The 21,799-nt window shown below is 51.0% G+C and overlaps 1 protein-coding gene across 1 annotated transcript; it reads right to left on the reverse strand.

Annotated features, from left to right (window-relative positions):
• Window positions 1-977: 977 nt before the first annotated feature.
• DDI2 (DDI proteasomal shuttling factor 2) lies at window positions 978-20,965 on the reverse strand. Its single transcript, XM_086476013.1, has 9 exons — window positions 20,828-20,965; window positions 15,880-16,009; window positions 14,586-14,816; window positions 12,054-12,180; window positions 9,835-9,962; window positions 9,117-9,245; window positions 8,254-8,357; window positions 7,655-7,844; window positions 978-3,164 (listed from the first exon to the last, which is right to left on the reverse strand). Exons 1-9 carry the CDS (start codon window positions 20,963-20,965, stop codon window positions 1,270-1,272), a joined length of 3,072 nt encoding a protein of 1,023 aa, XP_086332139.1. The 3' UTR covers window positions 978-1,269.
• Window positions 20,966-21,799: the final 834 nt, after the last annotated feature.

The raw sequence follows: 21,799 nt of genomic DNA on the forward strand, positions 1-21,799 counted from the left end.
ACCTGGAAAGGGCTTCCTACAGCACAGCCTCGGTGAGTCCTCGTCACGCGGGGTGCTCACCAGGGACTTCCCAGAAGGCCACGATGGTTATAAAGCAGAAGCCACGTCAGTGCATTTGTTTCATAAACCCTATTGGGGAGCCCTCGCTCTTTAAGAGGTATTAAAGGAGTACCCCACCGGCCGCCACCGGCTTGCCGCAGTTTGCGCTTCCACGGCTGAGAGGCTGATCATCCCCAAACGTCCAGACAAACCAGTGCAAAGCAGATTTCTTCGTTCTTCTGATCGCGCGCCCCCGCTCGGTGCATAGAGAACGCATCGCGTCCGCTGGAACGGTTCATCCTTCCCCAGGCAGAGGGGGATTAACAGCCATAACACGTGGTTGGTTTGTTAATTTCATGGTTAAGGTCTTGCCTTAAAGTGGTTGAGCTTGTTCTTTCGGATGATGGGGGGAAACGTGATGTGGGCGAGGCTAGAAAAAAAAACGTAAAATACTCCTTTTTCCTCCCCCCACCCCCCTCTACAATTAATACCAGCACATCCTCAAATAAGTTAAAACGTCTCTTAAGTTTGGTAGCACCGAATTCTAACCCTTCCCTTCTTCTATCCCCACGCTGTAAACTTGAACACACTGGCCCAAGAGCATAGAAGGGTTTGGCAGAAATAGGCATCAGCCTTCCCCGTGCACACACAAAAACACATGCTTCCAAAAAACCCCCTCCACGCCACTCCCCTTGCAAAGAGTTACACATCTGCGGGCACCTACATACCTTTAGTAGCTGCCATCATAGTTTCATCAGCGTCACAGATGGACATTGGGTTACAAAGCGCAGCAGAGCTAAAACAAATCCACAAAGTCCGCCTGGACAAGCGCTGTTTCGCGTCTGCGCCGTACCGGACTCGGCGTGCACCTCCTGCCCCCTGCGCACGCACCGTCAACTCACTTCACAATCTGCTTTGCGCCGGACAGGGCGGTGATCTTAATTGGCTTCTGCTTTTTATTCGTAACATTGGAGCTTATTCTAAAATTGTACATTTAAATAAAAACATTAATTTTAATCCAGTATGCATAATGAAAAGCTATCCTGTCCACACAACGCTAGGACGTTTTCTTTCTTTTAAAAGGCCAAATCTAACGAGTGAAACAGAAGAGACAAGTTACTTTGGCTGCAAGTAATTAAAAAAACTGGCTCAACATTCGGCTTGTACATCATGGTGTATAATTTAGATATGTCCTTTAAAAGACACCCCAGTCAGCTACCTCTTCCGTAGTTACGTAGGAACAACGATACTCTTGGCGAGCAAAATGAGAAGAGCAAGATCTGCATTTCCATCCGCTTGTTCCAAAGCCTCAAGAGCTTCCTGCGTGGTAAAACCAGCGCCGAGGATCCGATCAACATCAGCCGCAGGGAAAGCAGGTGGTGGAGAAGCCCCTGAGGTAAGTCCAGTACAGCCAGCTGGTGGGCTCAGCAGCGGTGCCTCACACCCACCCGACGGCCACGGACCTTCAGGAGCAGAACTGCTGCTTCTCCCAGGTGCTCCTGTGAACAGGCTCCCGATATCTTGAGGTGCACCTTCACCCAAAGCAGGTGTAGAGGAAAGAGATGCGTTCTGCTCCGAAGTCGGGCTAGTTGGACTCTGAGAACCTTCTGCCAAAACCTCTGCCTGCTCACAGCTCTGTTGCTGGTCAGACGTCGCTGCAGAAGTCACCACGGCCAAACCACTCTTACCTGAAAACTTCTGAATCTCTAAAGCACCTTCTCCGAGCGCAGACTGCGTGTGACTGACAGACCCAATGCTGATGTTCTCTACGCCAGAACCACAAGGCTGTTTTCCCTCTGCTCTTCCACCTTCAGACCTCACCTCGTAGGAGGAACAACTCTGTCCTGGGCTGGCTGGATCTGAGCCTTTCTGCTCATCTTCAGAAAGCCCCTTCTGCTGTGCTGCTGGCTCTCTGTGGACCATTTCCAGCTGAGAGACTTCTTCTGAGGCGAGGATTTTACATTCTCCTTTCCGACTGATAACCAAGAGTTTGTGAAGCTCTTTCAAGGCTGATGCTAGAGAGAAACACGGCTCTTCTGAAGGTTTTCCTGGATCCACGTCCAGCTGATGGATGCTGGAGGGGGACGAGCTGTCTTCAGCCGCCAAATTAGACAACTCATTATACTTTGCAGGAATTTCACTAGTGCTTTCAGACTGCAGCACACCACGGGTGGAAAGCGGATCACTCAAGGAGGATGCAGACTTCAGCAACTCCACCTCCATGGAAAAGGCGTCCGAGTTTGGGTCAGATACACTTCTGTTCTCACCCTGCCGCTTCTGCTCGCTCACTGAGCTGTGCACTCCAGCTACAGACTGCTCCACTGCATCTATTTCCATGAAGGCTTCCATATGCATACAGCTGCAGGAGGCTGATACTTGGATACACCCTTTCGCACAGGAAAGACCTGCTTTCTCCTGCTCACCTCCTCTCGTTTCCGTAGGAGGATTTTCTGGCTGGTTGGCTTCTTCCACGACAGGTTTCTCAACCTCACCAACATGGCAAGGAGGTTCAGGGTCCTTTGCCTCAGTTTGCTCCTCCAGATGCTCCTTTTCTGGTTCCTTGCATATCTGATGGTCTACAGGAAGCTCATGCTTTTCTGCCTGTTCCGAAGACAGACATACATCTTTATTTTGCCCGTGCTCAGCAGCAGTGTCAGCCAAACTATTTTCTTTTGTCACTTCCAAAGGATGTTCCTGACCGCGGTCTTGTTCTTTAGCTTGACATTCCTTTAGACTGTCAGCAATAAATGTTTCTTTGAGTGTCTTGTGTGAAAGGCAAGCTGGATCGCAACAGGTTACCTCCCCTGTCTGGGGAGAGGGGTCGTTATTTGCCACGGAAGCGTTATTGGAAAGATGCTGTAATAAGAGAGGATGTTCTTTTTCTGGGGTTATCTGGCATTCAGTTGGAGATTCAAAACACTTGACGGCTCTAGGATCAATGGGCTCTGCGAGGCGAGATTTGGATGAGCAAATTGAAGCAGGGGCAGAGACGGAACGATCAAGTAATTGATTTGTGGGATTACAGATCTTGGAATTTAGTCCTGAAGACTGGACTGGATTTTGAAACCCATCAGAAGCTGGTAATGAGGGCATTTCCAGTGAGGTAGTTTCTTTGTCACTATTCTCTAACAGAAGGCAGAAAGAAAGAAGTAGTTAGGACACACGAGAACCAGTTTTCACCGTAGTCACGAAAACTCGTAAACCGATGGCTATAAATACCTGGTCTGTGGCCCACTCCAGCTGCAGTAAACACACACTACATGCATCAAGGCTTCTGACGTTCTGTTTGGGTTAGGAAACAAACACACCAAACTTGTGTTAGCGTTCAGAGCACACCACATGCATGGTTACAGTCCTGCGACCTCGCAGCTCCCCTCCCGACTGTCCATCAAGACAGCATACGAGCAGCAGGAGCTCCTCACGTTCGCTGCCTTCCAGGAGGAGTTCTGCCTGGGAAATTCGTTACGTCAAGTCAAAAATAACTCTGCTGGAGAACAATTTAAAGGCTGTTCTGTGCTGTCTACGCTGCAGAGCGGTCCGTGCGTGATATTACACGCTTGATAAAACATACACAGCACAAGGCACGTGTTTAGCACCGGACTGGTTTGTTCTCCTTATGGCTGAAGACACTCAGGAGCCATGTTTCAGGGAAATGAGAACTGAGATGGCAACACAACTCTTGGACTTTGCTCCCAGCCGTGCCATCACAGGGAGGAGAAGGTGAGCAAACCCCAGCTTGCTGCAAAAGGGAAGCGTAAAGATCCTAGGGTGAGAGGCAGAAAACCCCAAAAAGAACTGCTGCGCGCGGCTGGGAAGAGTCAAGCAAAGGAAGAAATAGCCAGAAGTCAAACCCGGCTCTGTTTCCTCCACATGGAGAACGGGTGAATTGCAGATCTCTATCAGCAGCACCAAACACTGGCTGTAGTTATCAGAAGAGATTAAATAAGTGACCTTATCTTGCTAGCAGTCTAATCTGCTAATGTATCAGCTCTCGTGTTCTCGTCAAATCACTAACGTGACCTTTGCTGTAAGAGCTCCTGTTCTTCCATTAAAGCCCTGCTCTGTCCAGTATCAGATATCCAGATTTTGTGCTGCGTGATTTGTTGCGTTAGTTCCCCTTCCCTTCTCAGAAGCCTCCTAACTCAGTGGGTTTAAACATACACCACTGGTTTACCTTAAGTCTTTCTCTTTTTACAGATACCCAGGTGTACTGGGGGACAGCTGACCATGCTCACACGTACAGCCTGGATTTCCTTTAAGTTCCACAACGCGGAAGAAATTTGCCTTTTTCACCTCAGCTACTTTATTCTCCGATAAATACAAACGGTGCACTAAGTGCTGTGATACTGCACCTCTGTTGGCTTCACTTCTGGCCTTAATGCAGCTACAAACACTGGGCAACGCTGCAGTAATAAAAAGCCAGAATTATCCTGCAGGTTTCAGACCACTCATCTTTCATAAGGGTGGCAAAGACCCTTGTGACACAGGATACAGATGAAAACCAGAGGGATCTTTTCTGTTTCTACACGGGGCAACTACGTTCACGCTCTTTGCTCCCAAGCCAATCCATTAGAGATGAATCAGAACTGTCTTTTGACGCAGTGGATTGGTCACGAGGGCCTGATCGGTCAAACACAACAGGGATTTGCTGTCATCTAGACAGCAGAAATAGCTGATATTCTGCCAAGCACTCCTCACCCTTCTGAGACCCACTGTTGTCCTCCTCCCGGGGTATCTACAGGAGCTGAATCCCAGCCCCATCAAGGATATCGATCCAGCCCACACCGGGAACAAACTCTTCTCCACAAAGTGCACCATCAGGGAGAAATTCCTCTCTATATTAGGAAAAGCCTGAGTTGCGTATGTGGTGGCGGCGCCTTTCTTCTACCGAGGCAGTCTGAGTGAAAAGCTGTATATGGGGTAAACGACCTGAACATGCTTCCTCCTAAGGCAACTGTAGTTTTGCTGCCAGTTTTGTAAATCCTCCATAACCACCGAATTTCCCAGCGGTGGTGGGAAACACTGCGTAGTGGCAGGAAAGAGCAAGCTCTCAGAAACACATGAAGCAGCCGGGGAGGATCTAGACCCCAGTAAAACATACCAGGACTCCACTACCGCCTCGGCTGCCTCGCTGCAGGTGTTGAAACACCAGCGAGTCAGCTGACAAAATCATGAGGCTCGCTAAAGTGGGCTTGGGGGGATTAAATAAAGCTCAAGAATAATCCAGGTGCATTCAAAACGAGAACTTTAATGGCCTACAGACGTACGCAGCGATTTCTGTGGTACCATCTACCAGAAGGCAGCACAAATTCAAGCTGCTATGAAAGAACACAGGCCTTGCGGGGAGCTGAGCTTCGTTGGTGCCGCATTACGTTCTCTCTCTCTCCCTCTCCAGTTTCCTGCTCTTTCACTTGGTTTTCCTGGTACCACCTAGCAGCAGCTGATCATTTTGGAAGAGAGGAAGAGGGCGTACGTTAATCTTCTGACACCTTAGGATACAGCCTGTGAGCCAGAGGCTTGTAATACGTCTAAGACTTACACACATTCAGTCGAAACCAGACCTGCCTTAGTTCTGAGCATTGGTGTTCTACAAGCATCAAGTGAATACCCAAAATGGATTTGCTATTCTCATAAATATTTCACATTCCTCCAGGGCTCAGCATCAATGGAAAACAGCAGACTGCTGATTAGTCAGAACAAAGCCACGTGGTCTTTAGAACCATAGTGGTACATAAGCAGCTTTGCTTTAAGTCATTTGAGGCACTTTTCACTTTAAAACACTGGACTAAAATGCTTTTATTGTAAAGATTCATGTATCTTGGGCTGAGAGGTTTGCTTTTTATTTGACCCTTTCGGCAGAGAACTAAGTCCAACCAACTACGATGTCTGCAAACTCTCATCCAAAACACAGAGATACTGTAAAAACCAACCCAGGCTCCACCAGGCTCAAAATTTTAACAGGAAAAGAACTAACATTTACACCTGTACATTCTCTCTGCCAGGTTATGTGAAGGGACGTGAGCCCAAGCTACCGAGTCCAACCTTCCGCGATGTCAAAACCTGGCAAGGGCAAGGTCAACTCTTATGTTTGTGTTTCTCTCTACTTGCTGCAACTTAAGTTATAAGCGTTCCAGTTTGGCCTTAAAAGTCAAACACGTAAACCATTTCTTGCTGCTTCATTAAAGCCAGCCCTTCCTCTTGAGGTTTTTACATCTCTGGAAAACTTATATTCTTAGAATGGAGGCAAATTGGTCAAAGGGAGCAACAAGTGCAGCCCTGTGCTCCCCTTAATGTAAACAACCTCGTTATTTGCAAGACAGCAGCTGCTTGCTCTTTGGACTATCAAGCAGCAACTGGGAATTAAATTAAAGAAAAATATATATGGTTAAATCTGGTTATCACACTTCAATTTTAAATATGAGCATGCTAGAGTCTTAAAAAATGAAAAATGTTGAAGAAATCAATTTTATCAGCTTAAACATGACCCAGCAAAGAGTTTTCCATGTGTGTGGGAAGCAGAATCTTACTGCGTGCTTTCGGAGGAAAAATGAGCAGAAAAACTCAAAAGTCACATTAAAACACTTGCTTTTCAGTTTTTCTAAAATTTAATTTTTTAAAAGTTAATTTTCAAAATGTTACTTCTGAAAGTTTTGGAAAAGGCCTAAGGAATACACTTTGCGAGGTATTCACAGCTTCACTGCAATTGTGGGGCAAAAACCCCAAACAACTAAGCTTTCCTTTAGCCAACAGCATATGCTGAGGTAAGGAGGAATCAAACAGATAATCTGAGTTTCGGACAGGTCGGCTCAAAGCTCAGCTTTCAGCTCTTTTGGCATCTCCACTGAACCAAATTTTGCAGCTACCAAAACTCTTCGTAGCCCAGTCGGTCTGCATTTGTGCACTTTATGGATTCCAGAGGCACAGGGAACAAAACCACGGGGAGGGACGTAAATTCTCTTTGCAGATCATATTTAAGGCTGATGACACACATTAGGATGTGAATTCAGCCGCTTCTTTTGGAATTTAGAGCAACAGTAATCTTCAGCAAAAGAAGCAATTCACCTTCCAAGGGCACGAGCACCATGCTAAGGAAAAAAATGCTGAAATAGAACCATTTCTAAAAATTGTTGTGAGCTTTTGTCAGAGATCTGCACTTACTGCTACAGCGCCTCTATTTTTATATGCTGCAGCTATTAAAAACGGGATTTGCGGAAGCCTCCACAAAGCTGTCCTTACACGAGGCTGCTAAAATACCACACCGCTGAACCACGTCCCTGACTAGGCACTACAGCTCGACCCGGGACAACCACTTATCTCCACACCTTCGGAGGCCAAGAAACCAGAGCGCGTAGGATGTTGCAAAGAGAGCACAAACTAAACAGCGAGCGCCCCCGAATGCCTTCATGCAGACAGATTTTGCTGTACATAAAGGAAGAGAGAAGGGCAGTTTGAGGCCACGAGCAAGAATAAAGCCCCTTTCTCTCCACCGTTTCCTCGCTGGTGCTGCATTAGGCTGCATCTCCCAGGAGCTGAGAAGGGGGACTGCTGACAGACATGCTGATGCACAGCAAGAAAACTATGCAGATTAATATTTCAACTGGGCTCCTCCTGGTACCTGCTTCCTCTACGGACTTCTGTATTGCTTCTGCTAGTTCCTGGTCTGCAATCTCCTCCGGACGTATGTCTTCCCGCCCGGCGCCGTAAGCCAGCCGGGCGCACTCCGGGAGCTCGCCCTCCGGGAGGAAAGTGGTCTGCGAGCCAGTCGTGCCGATCACTAGTACGTTCTTCTTGAGATCAATCGAACACTGCGGAAGAGCATCGAGACATCAGGGGCCTGCGTGAGAGCCAGTCAATTCCCGAAGGAAAAGGAGAAACAAGGTTAAACAATCCATTTCCAACAGGAACAGCTCACAGCAGGTAAGCACGGGCCAAGGGCACCAGCGATAAGCAAAGCCCCCCGTATGACTTGATTTGTAACAAATCATCCCGTTGGAAAGCTCTGGGCAGCTTTGATCAGAGCGAAAAACTTCAGGGAGCATCCTGACACCCTCTGGGCATGTAGGGAGTGTACTTCTTTCATAACCAGCTGGCAGATGATCCACCCAGAAAACTCTCCCCAGAAAAATCCGAATAAATTCACAGGCAAGGCATTTACGTTGCACTTAGCACCTAACTTGGAAGAGCCAGTAACTGCTTCAAAAGAGGTTTGGATACCTGATGCCTCTTCAGCATATCCAGCCCTAGAAGCATGTCCATGGGCTGCTCTTCAAGGATTGAGAAGGAGCACGCCAGGAAATCCCCTTCAATCTGGACCTGAGCTGAAAGGCAAGGGAGAGAAGTTACCACCTCGCAACGCTACAGCAGAACAAGATGCTCTTCCATCTCCTGGGAAAGGTCTGCACAAACCGGCTGGGCAGATCTGAAACCAGAGCTCTGACGTACTCTTTTGGTCACAGAAAGTCTAGCCCTGTGCAAGCCCCAGGGACTACCAGGCCTGCCTTGGTCTCAAGGAGTTGGTTATTTTAAAAGCTGACCTGCTCTAGAGCCTTAGGTACTGCTTCTCGAACCCTCCAAGCTCGAGGAGCTACGCAAAACTTGTTAGAGCATAGGTCTAAGGAGCAACAACAGTGAAGAGAATTGATTTTTCAGACCATAAGGACAAGTTTCTCTCATCCAGAAAACCTGTACAAGAGCACAGCCAGCCTTCTCTTCCCAAAGGATTATGAAACCCTCCACTCTACTGAAACCCTTCCTGAGCAACTCGTACTGCCCAACAGTCCCACCCCAAACAGGAAAGACCGCGCTGTTTCACATCAGCCTTGGTTTTTGCACCCAGAGTGAACGTGTCCTCTAAGTCCGCAGCAGCTGAGGACTCCCTCACCTAAACGCATTAAACGAGACAAAAGCCAGAGCACTGCGCCTGACACAAACGAACGCATCGCAGACGCGCTTCTACTTTACTCTGCCGGAGTTGCTAACAATTATAGCACAAAAACAGATACTCCCCGGTGCCAGGACTGCGGGAAACACAGTCAAACTGCTGCCGAAGCTGCCCCGAGGAGAACGCCGGTACTTACCTAAGTGCACTCTGCCGATGATCTTCTGCGTCCCTACACCCTTCGCAATGCCGGCCCACCGCCGATCTACCAGCCTCATTATGTTGCACCTTTCAGCACAAGCTTGGCTCATGATGGTCATCTGGGCACCTACCAGCGACAGAATTCACGTTAAATCCTGACAGCTCATCACAAACTAAAATTCCCTTCCTGGAAGGGCTTCAGATCGTGCACTCAGCAGCCAGGAAACCAACCCGCCTGCACCAGGCAAGCGCATTAGGGCAGAAAGGCTTCCTGGGCATCCCACTGCGTCGAACTGACCGTGTACACACAGATCAGCACCGACAGTAAAGCACCTATTACTGTAGAGCTGGAATAACCCCAACTCCTTTCCCCTGAAGGCTGTGGAAGGGAAGCACTGCATTAAAGGCATGCAAAATCCCCCCAGCTGTAAACTGAGATAAGACACGCCTGTGGCAGCGACCTTTCTGGCATCACAGCCCCAGAAATTCTCACAGGAGCCTTGATCTGGGGCGTTGCAGCACTCACGCGCGCTGCCTCTCACACCAGTTTGCTTTGTTCGCTTTGAACAACGCCCAGGCTGCTCTCGGGTTTTGGATAAGGTGCTTCAACATCTTGTATTATGGAATTTTTGAGCAAAACTTCTGGAGCGTTTACAGCCTCCCTCGGTGAGGGAAAGGAGAGGGTGGAGAAAGAGATGAAAACAGGGGCAATTCACCTGAGTCGACAAAGGCTTTCACTGGGTGTCCATTGACTTTGCAGTTAATATACAGCATCACCACCTGCCCAAAACTCTCGGGGGCCTCTTCCATTGCTATTGTCATATTTTCTTCAATGTTTTGTTGCCTGAATTTAACAGAGAAGAGAGAAAAATCAGACCTTCCACCAGCCAAACCTTATAAGCATCCCTCCGAGTTACAAACAGACCTGGCATTCCCACCCGCTGCAGCTCACCTTACAAACAGCACGTTTGAACCACAACAAAGACTGTTCCGTTAGCTAAACATCGGCTTCTTAGCAGGGCGATCGCTAGTCATGATCTTGGCTTAATCCAGAGACACCAAGTCGCTCCCCAGCAGCCAGGAAGACTGCTCCTTCCAACTCGCCTCGCCTAACTCACACTACAGCTCCTGACGACCTTCTGTTTGTGACACAAACCTGTTGCCACAGGCTTAACCTGGAGAATTTGTAAGCAAAACCCTGTATTTATTAGTCACTGTAAAATGAAGCACTGAGGGCAGACAATGAAGATGTTGCCAGTAGCTACAATGCTGGAATCCCACACAGCAGCTGAACATTAAAATCCTCCAACGTCTCCCTGGTATCCTTCCTTTCCCAGGCATAGGAAGGGAGGGAGGTGAGCAAAACCGCGGTGAGAACACCACCATGAGCACGAGCCCTCGGTGCAAATTCAAGCCTACAGAAGAAACGCTCTTCCAGAAGCCCATCACAGTCCCTACAGTAATCTTGGAAGTGGTGGGTATCCGTAGCGACTGCATCTGAAATAGCTTTATCTACCAAAACGGGAAAAGGGCTGCCAATTCTGATGCCATTTCATTTTTCCTCCTCGGCAGGGGAAGGGGAAAAACCCCAAGCTCCTCTTTTACCCACCTTCTGTCCTGTGGCGGCCTTCCCACAACGAGATGGGTAGACCTTTCATGGTAGGGAAGGAAAACAGCCAACAACATGTGAGACCCAGCTCGCTTGGGAGCCAAAGCACCCTACTGCCAGTCTGTCCTGCTTCACAGACTCGTGAAACAAAGAGCCGCACGTTGTCCTGCCTTTTATTATTTAAGCTTAAATTGGATATGCAGCAGTTAAGCTTCAGTTTCAGTTTTCTTGTCAAATCTATCATTCTGTTTTCTCTGTGCTTGACACTCTCTCCACCTGAAGGATACAGAGATGTGTCTCAAAAGATACAACGCTTCCAACAGCTTCCAATCAATCTTGGGCAGAGCGCACCTAATTAAGCTAGGAGTTCAGAGAAACTAAGTGGGGTGTGAAATCCGGGGACTGCCAAGATGCCCAAACAGTCCTGAGCACACCACGTTTATCTGCTCCTCCTCTACGGAAGAGGGAAAGCGTCCCTGTGCCTCCGAGCAGTGTTTTCCTATCTACGAACGTGCATTTTTCTGCATTGCCAAGCTGAGCATTTATCCTGCACCAACACCTTGTCAGCTGTAACACAAGAATGTCCCCTATCACAAATGGATTTTGGTTATGACCAACTACGAGCCTGTACCAGAAAGACATTTCTTTATCAGGGGAAAAAAAAAACAAACCACCAGTCATGCTCTGACTCAAGGATTTATCACTCAATTTAAGAAATCAAGCCTCGGCCCAACGCAGTTACGTTTGGAAGACAGCAGTGGAGCGAGCGGTGATGAGCAGAACACATTTCTACAGAACACCTCCCTGACAGCAGCGCTGTTCAGAGTCTGGAATTAGCCGGAGAGACAAAACAATTAGCATTACACAAAATCCAATCCCGAAGGCAGCTGGCAGAAGGATGCCACGTCGCTGTGCAGAGCTCAGCTTAGCGACTAACGCAGGCCCAGCTCTCCAGCTCCAAACACGCCTGAGGCACCCAAGTGCCACCTCTCAAGAGGATCTCGGCCAAATGCTTTCCACAAGCGCTTGTGCTTCGGAGAGGACCAGCCCAGCTCTGGGACATCACACGCAGGGACAGCGGTGCTGCCACCTCATGATCTGTGCTCAGCTGGATACATCTAAAGGACAGGGTGCACCCACGCATCCCCAAATCCCAACCTTCCCCCCTGCAAAGGTGGCTCGGAGCACTGCCCTGGAAGCATCTTAAGGCAGGAGCTAAACATGCTCCTTGCATCCTCCAAGGAAAAAGTACCACGGATGGAAGCACCCTGTGGAAAAAAGCGCCGTGAAGACCTCCAAAGCCTGCAAGTGACTTTGGTTTGCTACCTGATGTCTTCTTCTATCTTGGCCTGTGCCTCGAGATCGAAAGGGTCAGCTGAATAGAGTCGGATCCTCTCCTGCTCCCGCCGCGCTCGGTCCTGCTGTTGCTCCAGCAACACCCTGGTGAATTTCTCTGCAGTAACAAGGAGATACAGAAATGCTTTTTACTGGAAATTACTCTTACAAATCAAGTTCTGGCACAGCAAACACTTCTTTTTATGCCAGCAGGCACTCTGGGGTAGGCTCGGCAGCACACACCAAAAAGGCTTCCTCTGAAGGCAGCATGGAGGGACCTCAAAGGATCGATGGCAAACCTGGGAACCCACTGAGATGAAAAGCAACTGGAGAGGGTTCTTTCTCCTTGTGGCTGCTGCCCAAACTCAGCACAATCAAACTCATTTTCTTTGCACATAGATTTTGTATGGAAGAAAAACGGAAAAAACAGGAAGGCAACAGTATTTAAAACAAAGAGCTGCCATTTAAACAGGAATTCATTCTTCTATTGCAGCAAGAATTGCCTATACAACACTCCAAAAAACCAACAAACAACCCCAGGTGCAAAACCAGCAGATAAGCGAGACCCGAAGCAGAAATCAGGACGACACAATTCAAACAAGAAGCCTGAGTGCACGTGTCTTTTGAAAAACCTTCAGATACAGAAGCGAGATTTCATAGCTCTCAGTGAGACGGCCCATCTACAAGAACAGCTTGCAAAATCTATCACGTTTTACACCCAGCAATCCCCGGTAAAATAACAGCCCGAGATCCAGCAAAGAGCAAACGCAGAGCTGTAAGCCGTAAAAAGGCTAACAACAAAACTTACTTTAAACCCAAGCAACGCAGGCAAAGACAGAGACATTATAACCCCTGAAGCTGAACGCCTACCACCGAAATCAAGAGGTCCAAGGCGGGATACCTGTTTTACACAGTCTAGCCGCACATTTTAAGGACACAGATTTCAGATCCCTGCTTTTTGGATGGCCTCTGGCTATTTTTTACTACTTAGATGTGATCATGTAGGTTCCCAAAAGGACCTGGCAATACATGAAGCTCTGCAAACACAGAAGGTTGTGGGTTTGCTTCCAGAAATGCAGTTCCCATGAAGAAGCTCTCTGGCTCAAAGGCTGTGAGATGTCCAAGAAGGCATTGCCTATGTTTTTGTTTTCTTGCTTGGGTTGTTTTTTTTTTTTTTTTAAATTAGGCTTCTGTATAGCAGGTGCCTTCTAAAGTGCTTGCGGTGCATCCAGCACAGTCACATGGCACGTATCCCTGCGTCTATTTGGGCATCAGTGCCAGAGCTGGACTGGATCTGTGCCCAAATACCGACAGCAGCAGCAGCAGCACAGAACGATGAGCGCACAACCAGCTCTAACCCCTTCCTTCCGACAGCCCACTGCGGCCATTTGGGACTAAAAAGACGCATCTGATTCGAAGTTTAATGCGCACAACAAGACAAGACAGATCAGCAGATGAGCCAGTTCTGGGTGTCTTGGGCTTAACCCCCCGTTTCCTCTGCCAAGAGCAGCACATCTTGCCAAGGTGAGGGGAAAAACTCCGGCACCACGGACGCAGCGCTTGCAAGAACTGTGAAGAAGCCTGAGAGTGCAAAGGACCCGGCTTTAACTCTGGATACAAACTGAAGTCAGAATTAAAACAGGAAGCATGCTGACAATATCAAGGCAAGTTCCCTTCTAGCTTCCTCTGACAGAGAGAAATCACCAGGACGTAACCTTGGAAGTGGGGCAGAGTCTCCTGCTAGAAGTTCCTTCCCTTCATTCACTTCCCCAACTGAACAGGATTTATTTCCTAACGAAACAGCTTGCAGAGGCTTAGAAGCACATCTGCTGACGCCCCAAACACCGCTCTCTTTTCGCACTGAAAGGACACTAAAGTTCAAAGCTTTCCTCACGTAAGAACGAGGGACCGACCTCAGCTACTCCCCCTGCACAGGAAGGGAAGGACACGGTGCTGGGCTTCAACTGCACCCAAAATAAACGAATCCTTTCAAGATTAATGGAAATGTGAACATTTACGACTGATTCCTCTTGGAAAAGCTCCCTACGACACTAGTTGCGCGTTTCTTTTCCCCTCCCTTTCTGACGTGCACTTTGGCAGCAGCTAACCGTTACGGACAGGGCTGGTTTGCAGCGTGCTGCTCTCCACCGAGGTCTCAGGGGGCTCTGGGATGCAGCAAACGCAACACCTTTATTGGAAAACGTGCACTCGGAGAGTCTTCGCACAAAAAACGGGAGCTGAGCAACTTGTGCTCACAGAAACTCGACTTATCTGTGCATCTGATCTGTCAAAGTAGGGGGACAGAGGATATTCAAGAAGCCAAGCAGGAGAAACAAACCCAACTTGCCAGAAATGGTCTTGTTAGCAGGAGAGGAACTCTGCCTTGAGTACTCCCTTTTATCAGCATCATCAATGAGTTGGTGGCGAACATCCCAGCTGGTTAAAGACCTGTGCCTGCCTTTTATTAGAACTGAGCTCAAACAGATTTAAAACCACCTCCCGCAGGTTAAAAACCCGACTTACCGAGGTCTCCGCTGAGCAACGCCTCGGCCAAGGGCGGATTGCGCTCCTTCAGCAGCGACAGCTCGTGGGGATTCGCAAGCAACATCTCCCGTAGCAGCGCCGGATTGTCCAAACCCTGAGGGAACGAAGGGGCCTCGGGAGGCGACGGGCGAAGCCGCTGTGCTGGTGGTTGGTGCTGCTGGGTGGATGTCCCAGGCACCGCGATGCTGCTGAAGTCTATCCTCGGCAGACCTTGAGGGGAAATAAAAGAGGTCAGAGGTGTCGGCGCTTCGTGTTTACAGTTCTGCTCGAAAAACACCGTGGAAAAACACCGCGGGAAGGATGAGCCGCTCTTAACGCTACAGTACGAGACCAGAATCGGCGATTCGTGCCGGAAGCGCAGCCACGTACTCGGGTTACTGGGTTAGGAATGCGAGCACGTACTTACATAACTGGTCTGGCCTTCTATCTGGCCCATTTTTTTATCCCCTGAAATGCACTTACTGAATCGCAGACTAGTTATTTCCAGCTCCACAAACGCGAATGCCATGCGGAGGGATCGCAAGGCTAAACCCAGTGTCTCTAAGGCACTTCGGAATCTCTTGGATTAAAAAAAAAAAAAAAAAGCAAGGGGAAAAAAAAAAAAAAAGGTAACATTTCTGCAGACCTGCATTGCAGGTACCCATCCTCCAGCTGAGGCAGGAGGATGAAGACCTCACGCAACGCTCCCACGCCCTTCTCAGCCAGCAGTACCCTCTTTCCCAGCGTTATTTTATGATGAGGATTTGCTGGGGATCCCTGCGGAAGGCAGGACAGAGGAGCAGGGCTCCACTTGGACGTTAGCGGAGGGCTCTTTCGCGCGGTGGCGGAGCTGGGTTTGTCAAGACGTGGCTTCTCTGGGTATTTGTCCCAGCGCAGATCCAGAGTGCGCACGGATACGGCCTCTTCACACGTCTGAGCCGCACGGACCGCGTGTTACCGCGCCGTTACACCGAGCGGGAAGGGAACCAGCAGTCGTACGGAAATTCACTTGCCTTTACAAAAACTGCTGTTCTCAACCAGTTACCTTCCTCGCCTTCTCTCTATTTCCCCAAAACAACAGCAAACCAATATTCGTTTCCTTGGAATAACACCCCACTGAGTAACAAGCCCTTTAGCCAATTTTAAAAGCCCCCCGCCTCCCCCTAGCCCTCCCTTCCTAAGTGTTTTGCCTAGCGAGGTACTAAAGGAGACTGACGCGACGCGGAGCTGGCGCTTGATAAATATCGAGGTCTTTGCCCGCAGAGAGCAGAAGCCAACACAAATCCTTTCTCACCTGGGAATCGGATGGAGGGCCGCGGCTCTACGGTCTCTTTCTGCCGCAGAATCACCACGTCGCCGTCTTTCAAGCCATAGGAGGCCAGAGATCTGTTGTTGTCAGTTAGAGGCTGCTCCGCATAGACTATCTGTTCGTGGAGAGAGCGCAGTGAAAACCAGCCCGCCTGACAAAGCAGACAGCATCTTGCGCTTTTTCACTTTTATTTCTTTAGGACCACGTTCCAGTAAACCTTCTGGACCTGCCTCAGGCTTCAGAAGGGAAGGTGTGGGGTCCTCACCGCAGGCACAGGCAGGCCCTGCCGAAGCTCCTCTACCTCAGGCACAAAAACACCTCCACAAGCAAGTGGTTGGACAATGACACTGAGTCGGTCTTACCAAAACCCAGCAGTGTTTCCTCAAAACCCAGCAGTGTTTCCTCAAAACCCAGCAGTGTTTCCTCAAAACCCAGCAGTGTTTCCTCAAAACCCAGCAGTGTTTCCTCAAAACCCAGCAGTGTTTCCTCAAAACCCAGCAGTGTTTCCTCAAAACCCAGCAGTGTTTCCTCAAAACCCAGCAGTGTTTCCTCAAAACCCAGCAGTGTTTCCTTAAAACCCAGCGTCTCGGAGAAGGGCTGGTCTCTCTCCATTATTAAAGGAAAGGAAGCCTTGCGCCAGGGCTGTTGGCCAGCCGTTTCCAAAATCCAGCCTCCACGATTACGCAAGTCACGACCGTCTCCCACAGCGTTATCTGCCCCCAAGTCAGCACCTATTGACCAAGGACCGAGGGCACACACGCAGGCAGTGCCGAGCGGGGTAGATCCATGGATGACCCAGTTCAATATCTATGATCTCTGCCTTTTCCCACAACACAGTTCCCCAGAATAACCAGTTTTACAGGGACCTCAATGATTAGCTCAGAGATTTCCAGTTCACTTCAGTGATGTAACCCTGTCCAGACTCGAAGGTTCAGCACCCAAAGACACCGCTCCCGACACTGCAATCAGTCCACGGCAGGGAATTAACTTCTTTTGACTATAAAACACAAAGTCACACCATCTTCTATTATGATAATCTGACTTAACAAGGGGTCCGCAGATTAAACACAAAACCGTATTGAGATAAAAATGAATAATCACCATGGGAACGTTTCTATCAACACTAGAGCTGTAATACCTACAGATGTCCTAAATTACAGGGAAGCAAGAAAAATTAAAGATGTGCTTTACGGGAACAAAAGTTCCCAGAAACGGTACCTGCTAAACGCTACGGTTTCTGTGCCTCCATCGGGGCGCAACGAGACTGGGCAGATCAGTTCAACAGCCTCCTACCCCTGGCAGGAGTCCAAAGCAAGAAGCGCCGCCGGAGCCTAAACCCCTCGGGCACAAGCTCGAATTTCACATTTACCACCTCGAATTTCACATTTACCACCTCGAATTTCACATTTACCACCTCGAATTTCACATTTACCACCTCGAATTTCACATTTACCACCTCGTTTAGGTGTCTCCGTGGGTCTGGAAAAGGCCGGTTCAGCAACAACAGGTTTGCTGCAGGTTGGGACTGGCAGAGCCGCGTGGGAGAAGCTTTCGCAGCCCTTGCGTGGATGGGCTACGGCTCTGCCCAATGCCAATGCAAGCAGCAGATCCCAAAAGAAGATCCAAAAAATACCAGTTGCTACACGTCTTAAGGTCTGGAAGGCGCTACAGCCTTTTGCTGCTTCACGCCAGCAACTCGGAAATATCACACAGACTCATTCTAACTGCGGAGATCCAGCGGCGGCAGCAGCATCGGGGCCAGAGTAAGGCAAGACAGAAAAAGCAAAAATACCAAGAACTGCATACGACAGCACTCAGAGCCACCAGAATTAGAGAAACACGGGCGATTAGGACCAAGCACGAGCTTCCTCCGTTCTCATTAACGACACCCTTCACAGCCTCAGCGGTGCTGCGCCAGACCAAAGCAAACACGGGGGTGGGGGTGCAAGCTACGTGAGGGCACGCAAGTCTCTACCCTGATGGTTTGCAAGATGCTACTGGCATGGTGAAGGTTAGCTCATGATGGGAAGAGTCCCAGTGCATCTTCCCACGTCACCGGACGCATCCCGCCCGGCCCGACTCCGCCGCTGCCCGCAGAGCAAGCGAGCGTGTGCTAAATCCCAGCTGCACGTGCAAACCTTACATGGCAGTTTCCCGGCACAGACACTCTGGAAGAGACAAGTTAATCAGTTTAAGCGAGGTTTTACCTCCGTCATCTTGCTGGGACCGGATTTATGAGCGTTTGGCCTTAACTCCTCAGACAATGAATTAAGCGCCCAGCACTCGCTCTACATCCGTCAGCAGCGCGGCTTAATACGCTTTCGCCTCATCCCGCCCTGCTGTTAAACCAAACTGATTCAACTTTGCTGCGTTTCGGTTATCCGGCTCGTAGCGTATTACGTAGGCTGGCCAGGGGCTCTTCAGAAGGTGACCTGGGCAGGGATGCAGGCACCGGTACCGCCCGACGGTTGGATTTTTGCCTGATGCCATAGGGTATAACCTCCTTACAGAGCAAGGAACGCCAGCCAGGAGGGCTAGATACCATCAGCAACCATAAATCAATCCAAACCCAGAACCCGTTCCATCTTCCTGTGCGCGGCCAAGGACAGGAGCCACGCGGAGCGTAAAGGAAGAGGAACGACGGGAGTAACGGTGCTGCCAGAGGAACGTGGCTCTGCCGAGAGCCTCCCCGTCCCCTCTCCAGAAAAGCCACGGCCTCGATGCATGGAGGAAACCGCAGCGAGCTGAATTATTTTCCGTCTCCTCACCCAGCTCCTCTTATCACCGCCAGCCCGCCAGCAGCCCTCCCCGTTATCTCACGCCGCCGTCCCTCGGAAACCTCGCAGCCCCCCCTGCTCGCCTCCACCCCAAACTGCGGCACCCAGGACTAAGTTCAGGAAATAGCAGAGAATAAGACTGGGATTAACCCTCCTCCACACACAGCAGTGGTTTGCTCCGCCCTGCACAGCCCTGGCTATTAAATTCATCCTCTCTTTTGTGCCAACGTCACACCTTTAACGCAACGTACGCCCCAGTTATGGAAAAATGGCAGCAAACCACCCGGTTTGGTAAATGCAATACTGCATGTGTGTGGAGGACGGTTTAAGCACGCAACATCCTTCTGCTCAACAAGCTGCTTCACTGATAACTTGTATTTCTACAACTTTATACCCACCGAAGGTCCTCAAAACACTTCACAAAACCAGGCAGAAACAGTGGAGAAAAGAACAATAAATACACAGCTAGAAAACACAAAAAGAAACGAAGCAAGATGATGCTTAAATGGCAGATGGGTGAGCAGAAGGGAAGCAGAGGTGGGTACAAAAAGCGCAGCGCTGTTACCTGCGGCTGATACAACCGCGAAACTCCGCAGCAGTTTAACGGCAAAGGAAGGGAACTCCCAGAAAAATATAAGCAGAAAACTCCGTGACCCCTCATTATCCTAAAACAGACCCAGAGCTGGCAGGTTACGCTGACGCAAGCGGGACAAAGCTGATGACGAGGAGTTTTATGTTTTTATCGAAGCCGCCGCGCGCTCGCAGAGTCCCACGCGTTGAGGTTGTCCCCGTTACCGGCCACGAGCCTGCGTGCCTCGCTGCTGGCTGCGACACAGACACGGGGGGTTTGCTGGAGCGCAGCAGATGGGAACCTTTACATGAGGGGGTTTCTCTCTTTCTAGCTACCAAAAATGAGGAGTTTTTCCCCTAAAGGAAAACCCACCTCACCTTGATTTTCTACCCCTGCTTTGGAGATGGCTTCCCTCTCAAAGCCAACCTCTCATCCCAAATTAAAAGGCTCACTGAAGGCAGAGGCAAAGCAAAACGCCGCGGGTGAAGCGTCGGGAACCTGCTCGGCGAGGGAACACGTCCACCTCGAGGGCTGCCGGTTCAGCAGTTTTTTCCCGTCGCTGACTAACATGCGCTTGACTGGAAAAATACTTTATTAATTTAGACTCGGGAAGCAAAAGCGAATTGCCACAAAACTCCACAAACTCTGCCAGGCGCGGCCAGCGCCCCGAGAAAAGGAGCTGGTACCGTCCTGTCCAGCAGCGCGTCGCCCCGCTGATAAACGGGTAAAATCGCTGGGAAAAAAAAAAAAAAAAAAAAAAAAGGCGGGACTGAACCCAAAACAGTGAGTAAACCCCAGACGGACGGACAGACGGACGAAAGCCGCCGCCCCCACGCCGCAGCCTGCCTCGTGTTTTGGCACGCTGGCACCAAGCGAGACCCAAATTCGGGCCGAGGGGGGATCTTTGCTGGGGCGAACCGGGCGGACGGGCCATTTGGTCGCTGCACCTGTATGAAAAAAAGGGGGGGGAAAAGCCTCAATCTGCCTTTTCCGCCCCAGACACGGTCAGGAATTTGATATGATAAATAAACCCTTTCTTGAACATCTCAGCCTCGTTCCCTGGGGTTTGAGGAGACCACGGGCTGCCACCTGCCCCGCTCTCCGACCCCCATTCTTCTCGCTCTAAATCCTTCCTCATTAGAACACCAAATTCCTCTGAAAACTCAATAAAACCTCAATTATTTTTTTTTCCACTCTCGGGAGGAGACAGAGCCTTTCCCAGAGGGACCCCGGCAAGACACCGAGTCATCAGGGACCCCGAGCCCTCTCCCGAGAGGAAGAAAACCATTTTGAGGGAAAAAGCACGCGTTTCACCCCAAAACCTAAACGTCGGCGCACACACGGACACCCCCCGCCCCCCCCCAATAACCCCCAAACTCGGGGGTGCGGCGGGGCGGATCCCCGGGGGCTGAAGAAGGGACACACACCCTGGGGGGGAGGGGGGGGGGGTCACACAGCCGCTCCCAGCCCGGAGGACTCCAACCCCGCGGGTGAAGGGCGGGGGGAAGGCCCGGGCCCTCCCCCGCTCCTCGGTGGGGATGGGGGGGGGGGGGGGAGGGGGGGCCGCCGGCGGGCAGGGCCTGACCTGGCTCTCGGCCGCCGGGATCCCGGACTCGAGCTCGCAGAGCGCCCGGAAGTTTTGCAGTTCGAAATCGGCGTCCACCTGGAGGGAGAAGGTGAGCTCGCTGCGATCGCGGCGCAGGCAGAACACGGTGAGCAGCATGGCCGCCCCGCCGCCGCCGCCGCCACCGGCCGCCGCCGCCGCCGCCAACAGCCGCCGCCGCCGTCAAGCACCGCCGTCGCAAAGCGCCCGCCCCGCCGCGGCCGGGGAGGGGAGGGGGGGGGTCAGAGGCCGACCGTCAATCAGGGACGCTCGACCAATCACTGGGCGCCTGACAGGAGGGGGGGCGTTCCCCTCTCCCTGCGGCGGTACGTGGGCGGGGCCTGCACCCCGTGGGGAGGGGAGTCCCCGCACCCCCAAATGCTGCCCCCCCGCATCCCCCAGCCCCTTGTTCCCCCCCCTGTATCCACCAGTGCCCCTGACCCCGCAGCGCTCCAGGCAGGGACGGAGGGAACCCCAGCGCCATGTCCCCGTCTTCCACCCCAAAACGGCCCCGGCACACCCCGAAAGCCGTTCGCTCCATCCCCCCACCCCTGTCACCCCCTCGGCTCCTCTGCTTCACCCCGGTTTTCCTAGGATCACATCCTCCAGCTGCTTTTTCCTCCCCGCACCCCTCGGTGTGCATTTTGGGGTGCTGCAGGGCCCTCAGTGAGCCTTTAGGGGCGTCCCTGAACGCACCTGCTTGCTTTCTGGGGGCACAGCACGGCCTTTGGGGTGCCCTGCCCTCCTCTGTGGGCCTTGGGTGACACCCCGAGCCCCTCGGTGTGCATTTCGGGGTGCCCCAAGCCCCTCTGTGCACCCCAGACTCCCCCTTTTGCCTTCCAGGGTGCTCCGGACTTGGCGCTGTCCGTGCGTTCCCCCACAGCCCGCCCCACGGAACACCCCGAGCTGGCGAGGGTGACGTGGGGACGCGTCCCTCAAGCGCCACCCGCAAGT

This window comes from Leptosomus discolor, chromosome 20 (assembly GCF_034619465.1).
Source record: "Leptosomus discolor isolate bLepDis1 chromosome 20, bLepDis1.hap2, whole genome shotgun sequence".
NCBI classification, from domain to species: Eukaryota; Metazoa; Chordata; class Aves; order Leptosomiformes; family Leptosomidae; genus Leptosomus; species Leptosomus discolor.

What these genes read in the sequence shown, in the direction of transcription:
- DDI2 (XM_086476013.1), bottom strand. Translation starts at nt 20,965, where the DNA reads ATGCTGCTCACCGTGTTCTGCCTGCGCCGCGATCGCAGCGAGCTCACC. An exon ending in GTTGCTCAGCGGAGACCTCG is followed by an intron (nt 12,181 to 14,585) that starts GTAAGTCGGGTT and finishes TTGTTACTGCAG; the next exon opens with AGAAATTCACCAGGGTGTTG. An exon ending in CATCGGCAGAGTGCACTTAG is followed by an intron (nt 8,358 to 9,116) that starts GTAAGTACCGGC and finishes CTTGCCTTTCAG; the next exon opens with CTCAGGTCCAGATTGAAGGG.